General features: G+C 46.2%; 1 protein-coding gene across 2 annotated transcripts; it reads left to right on the forward strand.

Annotated features, from left to right (window-relative positions):
* Positions 1 to 297: 297 nt before the first annotated feature.
* emc3 (ER membrane protein complex subunit 3) lies at positions 298 to 9308 on the forward strand. 2 transcript variants are annotated; one of them, XM_056275436.1, is made up of 9 exons: positions 298 to 454; positions 1330 to 1500; positions 1607 to 1664; positions 3902 to 3995; positions 7594 to 7698; positions 7834 to 7915; positions 8038 to 8117; positions 9002 to 9084; positions 9169 to 9308. In XM_056275436.1, exons 2-9 carry the CDS (start codon positions 1346 to 1348, stop codon positions 9295 to 9297), a joined length of 786 nt encoding a protein of 261 aa, XP_056131411.1. In that variant the 5' UTR covers positions 298 to 454; positions 1330 to 1345; the 3' UTR covers positions 9298 to 9308. The 2 variants fall into 2 exon arrangements, with proteins under 2 accessions (XP_056131411.1, XP_056131412.1); XM_056275437.1 differs by having other exon boundaries at positions 1335 to 1500.
* The last annotated feature ends 299 nt before the right edge of the window (positions 9309 to 9607 follow it).

Below are 9607 nucleotides of genomic sequence, written 5' to 3' on the forward strand. Positions count from 1 at the left end.
GGGTTGGTCGGGGTGCCCCGCCTTTGCCTATTTGGATTTCAGAGGTTTCGTATTTTGAGATATTAATGTTCAAAAAAACAAACAAAAAACACAGAAGAAGAAAAAACAAACAAAAAAAGCAGAAGAAGAGGAGCGATTCATAATACAGCATGGCTCCGTACAGGAAGCCGCGTGTCGCTGCAGCCCGTCAGAGGCGGATGTGCTCCTCAAACAGGAATCTGCTCGCCTCTTCCTCCCGCCCCTCCTCCAACTCCTCCCGCCCCCCCCTCCTCCTCCTCCTCCTCCTCCTCTCGGACTCATCACGGCCGTAGCGATGGATGGCGAGGCGAGCTGTCGTAGCTGGTTGCTCAGCTGCTAAAGCCGCGGTGAAGTGAGACGCATCTAACGGTCGATCGGCGTCCCTCGCCGTTAAAAGCAGTGTGCGGAGCGGACCCTACCGGACGGGTACTCGGTGGTAAGACCTGCCCTCCGCCGCACGGCACCCCCACTCCCACCCCCACCCTCCTCCGTTCACCGTAACGCTAGCATGCTAGCTAGCATGATCCGGCGATAGCCGGCCAGTTAGCCCGCCTCCGTCTGTCCTCACACGGGGAGCTGAAACGAGTTAGCTCAGCCTAGCAAGCTGGCCCGAACGTGCTACCGGGGCGAGCGTCCTTCTCGGACCGGCTGGGGCGGCGGAGGAGGCGAGCTATTTACCCCCCCCCCCCGCCGCCCGTTAGCAAGACATGGGTGATAGCATGTATATGTAGCAACAAAGCTAGCCGTTGCTTGTTGCTAATTTCCTTCACGATAATCGCCCCTTCTGGTTTTTCCAGTGTAGGGACGTATCCAGTTCAGATCTTGCTTTGTCCAGACACACAGGTAGGGCCGTGTTAAACAACAACAAATACAACACAACACAAAAATATAGCTTAAAACAGCAGTTCACCAGTCCACAGTGACTAAAAGCTATACAGACATTTGTTACAGTGTTGCCAGAAACAAGAGGAGTACCCTTGTGCCCCTTTGTGTAGGCTCAGTTAAGAGCATTATAATTACATTCCTGGAATCAGTTAATCAACACATAAATTTGGACATAAATTCCTCAGCACAGCATGAAAAGTGGGAACATAACTAGTCACAAACACATGACTTGCACATCTTGGAAGCCTGAGCAAGATTCTGAATGCATCATTATGTGCTGCCTGCAGTTTTTTCACATTTGCTTTGCTGACACAGTCAGCCTCCACTGTGTAATGATGTTAGTGTAACGCTACATGATATTAGCAGATTGCGGTTTGATATAACCTCTCTCTCTCTCTCTCTCTCTCTCTCACTTTTACATTTGAGGCCAGAGTGTGGCGTTATGGCTGAGCCGGAGCTTCTGCTGGACTCCAATATTCGACTCTGGGTCGTGTTGCCCATTGTGTTTATTACCTTCCTGGTCGGAGTTATTCGGCATTACGTTTCCATCCTTCTTCAAAGTGACAAGAAGTTGACGTTAGAACAGGTGTCGGACAGGTACGTTCATCTGCAAGATGCATGCAAGCAACGTAGATCATTAATAGTGCTTGAAGAGGGACTCGGAACGTCACTGGACTAATTTTGCTCCATCTCAAAAATTCAGCCAGGTCCTTATCAGAAGCCGGATTCTCAGAGAGAATGGAAAATACATTCCTAAACAGGTGAGAGAGGGGGTCTAGTTTGACCTCACTGATACAGCGCAACCTGTCCCTATACACTCACCGGCCACTTTATTGGGCACACCTGTCCAACTGCTCGTTAACGCAAATTTCTAATCAGCTAATCACATGGCAGCAACTCAATGCATTTGGGCATGTAGACATGGTCAAGACGATCTGCTGCAGTTCAAACCGAGCATCAGAATGGGGAAGAAAGGTGATTTAAGTGACTTTGAACGTGGCATGGTTGTTGGTGCCAGACGGGCTGGTCCGAGTATTTCAGAAACTGCTGATCTACTGGGATTTTCACGCACAACCATCTCTAGGGTTTACAGAGAATGGTCCGAAAAAGAGAAAATATCCAGTGAGCGGCAGTTCTGTGGGCGAAAATGCCTTGTTGATGCCAGAGGTCAGAGGAGAATGGCCAGACTGGTTCGAGCTGATAGAAAGGCAACAGTAACTCAAATAACCACTCATTACAACCGAGGTATGCAGAAGAGCATCTCTGAACACACAACACGTCGAACCTTGAGGCAGATGGGCTACAGCAGCAGAAGACCACACCGGGTGCCACTCCTGTCAGCTAAGAACAGGAAACTGAGGCTACAATTCGCACAGGCTCACCAAAATTGGACAATAGAAGATTGGAAAAACGTTGCCTGGTCTGATGAGTCTCGATTTCTGCTGCGACATTCGGATGGTAGGGTCAGAATTTGGCGTCAACAACATGAAAGCATGGATCCATCCTGTCTTGTATCAACGGTTCAGGCTGGTGGTGGTGGTGTAATGGTGTGGGGGATATTTTCTTGGCACACTTTGGGCCCCTTAGTATCAATTGAGCATCGTGTCAATGCCACAGCCTACCTGAGTATTGTTGCTGACCATGTCCATCCCTTTATGACCACAGTGTTCCCATCTTCTGATGGCTACTTCCAGCAGGATAATGCGCCATGTCATAAAGCTCGAATCATCTCAGACTGGTTTCTTGAACATGACAATGAGTTCACTGTACTCAAATGGCCTCCACAGTCACCAGATCTCAATCCAATAGAGCACCTTTGGGAGGTGGTGGACCGGGAGATTCGCATCATGGATGTGCAGCCGACAAATCTGCAGCAACTGCATGATGCTATCATGTCAATATGGACCAAACTCTCTGAGGAATGTTTCCAGTACCTTGTTGAATCTATGCCACGAAGGATTAAGGCAGTTCTGAAGGCAAAAGGGGGTCCAACCCGGTACTAGCAAGGTGTACCTAATAAAGTGGCCAGTGAGTGTATATGAGACTTGATCCCAGATGGCAGACACATTCGGGCCTAATCTGGGGCACTTTTGGTACTTTAAGGCTCAGCTACGGCACTGGCAACTGTTGTGTGGGCCAGACGTGGCCCAAATGTCATAAGCCGGGCCTGACTTGGGTTACGGCAAGTGTTGTGTGGGCCAGACATGGCCCAGATGTAATGAACCGGACTTGACTTGGGTTACAGCACATACTAAGTGGGCCAGATGTGGGCCATATAAGGTGGACCTGTGGCTGAATTGAGGCAGCCACACTTGCCCCGAGTCAACACCGTCATTCAAGGCCAAGTGTGGGCTGTAAGATAACTGCAGATTTGGGCCATATTTGGGCCAAAGATTCTTTGCTATCTGGGATTGATTTAAAATCATGTCTACACTAACGCTAACATATGATTGAAAGCTACAATCCTGACTATTCTTGCTTTTGTATAGAGTTACTGACACCTATGATAAACTGATAACTGCATTGTTGTAAGACCCAGCTAAATCCCAGTATTTGAAATGAAAGTCACTGTTGGGTCAGCATTTTCTTCATAGCTGAACAAAAAAAGCATTGTCGAAACATTTTTTTATGGCTATTAATGCTGTAGCGTCTATTGGTAAAAGTGTCACAACTTTGCTTCTTTAAACTTGCCACGACCTGCCTTATTTTCACTGTTGGCTGCTGTGGTGAAGATATGAAATACTGTGCACCGGCTCATTTTTCCAAGGAAAGTCATACCTGACATGAACTGTTGAAATGAGCTGTCTTCATAATGTGGATGTTCACAGATTGGCTGTTGTGATGGAAAATATCAAAAAAGACATTTACTTGCGCGTAAATCTTCAGGATTGAAGCTTTCAGCCTTTAAAGTCTGCCTCTTTACTCTTGCTATTTGTTTTTTTTAATCTGCAAGTGCTAGGCTGTCTCTGACTTTCCTAAAATTCAAATTCTATTTTAGTCTTTCTTGATGAGGAAGTTCTACTTCAATAATCAAGAAGATGGATTCTTCAAGAAGACCAAAAGAAAGGTTGTTCCTCCATCCCCAATGACAGGTAATTCTTCTTCTTTTCTTTTTTTTAAAGAATGTTCACCCTCAGAGTTTTTAGATTTCATCTGCTAGTGACACAGGAACGGTCACAATGGCCATGTGTACTATTCACAGAGGATTGGGGAATCGAGGGAACGACCATCCCTGAGCCAAGGGAAGGGGCTAGAGTACATCTGTCATCATCTTACAATGCTGTGATTGCAACTATTCCCCAATCCTCTGTGAATAGTACACATGGCCTTTGAAACTAGTGTAACGGTCACGGCAATTTGCATATGAAACCTGTCTTTGGTTTTGGTCGTTACGCAACTGTGCTGTTTATGAGGATGGGATACTGGCAGTCAGCTGAGACTGACGAAGTCACTTAGACGAGGGCTAAAACATTTCTCCCACTAAATGTTGTGTCCAGATGAACTGATTCAACTTCTGGGATACTACACAAACAGGTTGTAATATCGTATCATTGAAGGAAAATTTCACTGATGGTTTTGTGTATTTGCAGTCAGTACCGATGAGTAATGTAGTTGATTGAAGCAGTGAAGTCCTCACTGTGTACTGTATCGATGGAGAAATCTGTTCTCCTGCCCAGTCTTTCCCTCAGGGCCTACATGTACCAGAATGCATTGTGCATAAGCCTGTCATCATCCATAAAATCCTCCGACATCATTTATACCAACAGAAACGAAGGTTGGCTTAGAGAACGAGGACGTGTTTTTGAACAGCGTGTTTAGAGTAGATCAGAGCAGTCATTCCCAGAGGTCGCCAAATAAATTTGCAGAAATTCTCCGTCTTTTTTTAGCTGCGGTACACCTTCGTTGGTATTTCTACCTCACTCGCGGTTTCCGCCAGACATGACTGAACGCTGCACCTGATATGCGCGTTGCGTTCTCTTGTACACCAGACTTGAATGCAATACTACAAAGCGAGCAGGCCCACCTGTCACATTAGCAAGGTGTAAGTAAAATTAATGCGCACAACTGGCTATTTGGAGTAGGCCTAAAAAGAACAGGAATCAGGAACAATTTATTTGTCATTTCATCTTATGTACTAGTACGTACACAGAAGAAACAAAATTCTGTTTTCCCCAGCCCACAGCAGCGCAACACAAAAGATAAAAACACATATTCAAAAACAGAGAACAAAGCAAAAACAGCCAACAACACAGCCCACCCAGTACAACACGGTCCAAAAACTCCACCGTCCGGAGAACGAACGCCAGCCAGGATGACCGTCGGAACTGCCGGTCTGCATGGGCCACCAACCAGCCCAGCAGCCAGCCCAGCCTGCCCCGCCTCCGCATCCTGCCAGACCGTCCTCGTTGTCCCCTCCTCAAGCGCAGCTCCAGGCAGGGCCTTGGGCCCATCGGATGCAGCAGACCAGGCTCCCTCAGCTGATCCAACCCCAGCTCTCCAGCCAGACACCTTCGACACACCTCCCCGCACTCCACACGACGACACAAATTCATACACAGACAAAAACACTGCACAGTCCACGCTAGGCGAGGCCGCCACCAGACCGCCTTGGTGTTTCCTCTCGGGCAGGGCCGTGGGCTAGCAGTTAACATAGCCTGCCCCGCTTGCCTCCTCCTTGAGCCCACAGGACGCAGCAGACCAAGCTGTCTCAGCCGATCCAGCGGCAGACGCTGCATAATCGGTACTGGGTGAGGCTGCTGCAAACGCAAGTCCGCGCCGCCATCTTCCCACCTCAGGAGCGGTGAAAGATGGATAAGTTAATAGCACATAATGGGCGTAATGAGATTCGACGTGGAATAGACCTGATGTGGTTCAAATTGATTGATTGACTGTTTGATATAACAGTAGCTGCACTTAAACACAGCCTACTTGTTCTGGTAATAGACATGAGCGTTTCAAAAAATGTTCATCAAGAAGCATGTTTTTGATAGCCCTGAGTGTTCGTATTGTTCTGATAATCATAAAATTGTTATTAATAATTAAAAAATAATTGACATTGAATCCGATATGAACAGCTAGCGTACATTCTGTTTGTTTTACTGATGAGAAAAAAACGAGAGCCTGTTAACTCCACCTAAAAGCATTTATTCTGTCTCCTTTATAAAGTATTTAACGTGTTTTCAAGGACATGCGCATAAAACGAAGCTGTGATTTCTCAAACGTTTACTGGCGGCCTGTCCAGGGTGTCTCCCCGCCTGCCACCCGGTGCCTGCTGGGATAGATTCCAACATCCCGCGACCCCAGTTGGGATAAGCGTCTTGGATCATGGAATGGAATGAAATATCTATTAGAAAGGGCTTATTTACTTATTCAATAGGATATGAGGTGAGGGGGAAATGGCAGTAAAAATTGTCAGGAACATTCATTTATGCACAAATGCACTCCTCTGATGATTTCTCAATAAGACTTGTTGTGAATTTGGGCGTGATGGTTTGTAATTTTTAAAAAGTGGGTCCCCAGAAAAAAGTTCGGGAAACGCTGGACTATTAGAAACCCTGCTAGACTGTAGTAGTTAGTTTATCTGGCCGCCAGATGACGTCACGATACGTCACTTTCTCTGCCTCCGGAGATGCAGAAATGATCAGGAACAACTGCAGGTGTTTTTCATGTGCTGTCCCTGCCACACATGGACAGATATGAGGCTGAGATTGTTGAATTTTCCTTTTAGCTGTCATTTGATACAAAAATAGGCCTATAGCCCCAAGATACAAAGAACTGAAGACATTATCCATCCATCCATCCATTCATTATTCATCCATTATCCTGCTCTCAGGGTCATGGGGATGCTGGAGTCTATCCCAGCAGTCACTGGGCGGCAGGCGGGGAGACACCCTGGATAGGCTACCAGGCCGTCAGAGAGGATATAAACTCATTTACATAAACATGAACTAATCCCAGTTAACTCCGTGGCAGATAAATGTCCACTTAGCTCACTTGCGTTGAAGATTTCACCTACAACAATGAGACCTGGTTCACAGCAAAACTCCGGAAGCTTCATCAGGCCAAACCATCGTAGCCTACAGGAGTTTAAGATAGGATCCGGTACAACCTAGCCAGAAATACTCGGTAGGACCATGCCATCAGCTTCACGGGGTTTCTCAAATACTGCTTTGCGTATCCAAGGCATATTTCCATTCCAGATAAATGGTGAAATAAATTTATCTGGCGAAGAGAAGAAGGTCTCTCTAATGTAAACTGGTATAGACTGAAAGAGGTGTAAAAATTTGGGTGAGATGTTCATTTTAACTGCATCAGTACGACCTGCGAGAGATAGAGAGAGCCCAGACCAGCGTTCCAGATCAAGATTAGTAGGGCCCAGAAGACTTAGACAGATATGTTTAAAAAGATCTTCATATCTCCGTGTTACTACAGTGCCAAGATAAGTAAATTTATTAGGCGAAATCTTGAACGGAAGTAAACACATTATATGACTGTATCTATAGTAATATAAGTTATGTATACAATTAAAACATAGGTAATATAACTGTAAATGAATGAAAATGAATCTAGGTATGTTTTGTATTCACATTTTTACCATAAATTCATACATGTTATCACCTAAAATAAAACTAATGGTCTAGTAAGGCGGGCTCGAGTGAACTCTGGTGATGGGTGCGTTTCTCTGTTCAGACCCCAGTATGCTGACGGACATGATGAAAGGCAACGTGACCAACGTGCTTCCCATGATCCTCATCGGTGGCTGGATCAACTGGACCTTTTCCGGATTTGTTACAAGTAAAGTTTACGCTCACTTACCAGTTGTTGGCGTGTTTCATTGAGGCGGGAGTGGCCTGTATTGTCCCGCCCCAGGTCCGAACTCTGTCAAAAATGTTTATACTAAAAATGATTCTGACTTTCTGTTCTTTGCAGCCAAGGTTCCCTTCCCTCTCACGCTACGCTTCAAGCCCATGCTGCAACAGGGAATTGAGCTGCTCTCTCTAGATGCCTCTTGGTAAATTGAAAAGTAGAAAGTTCTGGAATATATTCATTTATAAAATCTCACAATGCATGCTGCAGTTGGTGCTGACACACAGGTCTGTTGGTTGTTAAGTGCTTGTGTATTGACTACCCCAGGGTGAGCTCAGCGTCCTGGTATTTCCTGAATGTCTTTGGACTGCGAAGCATGTACTCGTTAATCCTAGGACAAGACAATGGTAATACTGCCCTACTATGACCCTGTGTTTTGGCTGTGGTGGACTAGAGTACTTAGATGTGCACACACGTAAACCATCTCAGACACTGAAAGTTTTAGTTAGTCAAGACAAACCTTCATTCATTAGAATTTCCAGTTAAAAGTGAAATGATCTTAGGGGCGTCCGGGTGGCACGGCGGTCTATTCCGTTGCCTACCAACACGGGGATCGGCGGTTTGAATCCCCATGTTACCTCCGGCTTGGTCGGGCGTCCCCTACAGACACAATTGGCCTTGTTTGCGGTCGGGAAGCCTGATGGATATGTGTCCTGGTCGCTGCACTAGCGCCTCCTCTGGTCGGTCGGGACGCCTGTTCGGGGGGGGGGGACTGGGGGGAATAGCATAATCCTCCCACGTGCTACGTCCCCCTGGTGAAACTCCTCACTGTCAGGTGAAAAGAAGCGGCTGGCAACTCCACGTGTCAGAGGAGGCTTGTGGTAGTCTGCAGCCCTCCCCGGATCAGCAGAGGGGGTGGAGCAGCGACCGGGACAGTTCGGAAGAGTGTGGTAATTGGCCAGGTACAATTGGGGAGAAAAGAGGGGAGGGGGGAAATTCAAAAAAAAAAGTGAAACGATATTGCTCAATAGTTGCCAAGTACACAAGTGGTGGTAGAGTTTAAGATTATGAATACACACTGAATCTAGTGAGATTTACAAACTGATGTTGAAGTCTGAGGAAAACACCTGCAACTGATCGTTTTGTGCCACTGCTGCTTTCTTGGTGGCAGCACTAATAATAATTATTATTATTATTTTAATTAATAATATTCTAATAGAAGACCGGTTTCAGCGTCTGAGCGTTGCTGACTTTTGGTGTTTGCATGTGCTGTGTGACGCATCCTCTGTAGGTGCAGATCAGTCCCGGATCATGCAAGAGCAGATGAGCGGCGCCGCCATGGCCATGCCTGCGGACACGAATAAAGCCTTCAAGGTATAAGGCATTTCGCTCATGTAATGAATTCAGATGGGTAAACTTTGCCTATTCGTTCACATGGCTTTCTCCGGTTTACGTTAGGCTGAATGGGAGGCACTTGAGCTAACCGACCATCAGTGGGCACTTGAGAGCGTCGAGGAGGAGCTGATGAGCAGGGAGCTGGACTTCGACGGAATGTTTAGCAAGGAGCTGCCGACCGGCATCTTCTGATCGCCCCTTCCCGTCTTTATGGGGAGCTTCGTTTTTATTTGTGTTAATTGCTGTGAGAGTTAGTTGGGTTTTTTTTTTTTTTTTTTTGGTTAATTATGAAGAGACGGGGCGAACCCCATCTCCTTATGCAAAGTTTACATTCACTCGTGTATGATAACTGTCCTCTCACACTTATTTACTTCATGTACAGTCTGCTCACAAGGGTTCATTAAGATAACTGAAAACACTGGTTCTGCTGCACAGTATAGCTTCATCTTTTCATTTTTTAAACTAGTAAAGGAGAAAATACTTACTGTTTCGCTTATTGAAA

Source organism: Lampris incognitus, chromosome 2, assembly GCF_029633865.1.
Source record: "Lampris incognitus isolate fLamInc1 chromosome 2, fLamInc1.hap2, whole genome shotgun sequence".
NCBI classification, from domain to species: domain Eukaryota; kingdom Metazoa; phylum Chordata; class Actinopteri; order Lampriformes; family Lampridae; genus Lampris; species Lampris incognitus.

Bases quoted from the DNA above. Each gene is read 5' to 3' on its own strand.
- emc3 (XM_056275436.1), top strand. From the start codon at position 1,346: ATGGCTGAGCCGGAGCTTCTGCTGGACTCCAATATTCGACTCTGGGTC. The intron at 1,665-3,901 runs GTGAGAGAGGGG...ATTCTATTTTAG, and splicing joins GAAAATACATTCCTAAACAG to TCTTTCTTGATGAGGAAGTT. The intron at 8,118-9,001 runs GTAATACTGCCC...CATCCTCTGTAG, and splicing joins AATCCTAGGACAAGACAATG to GTGCAGATCAGTCCCGGATC.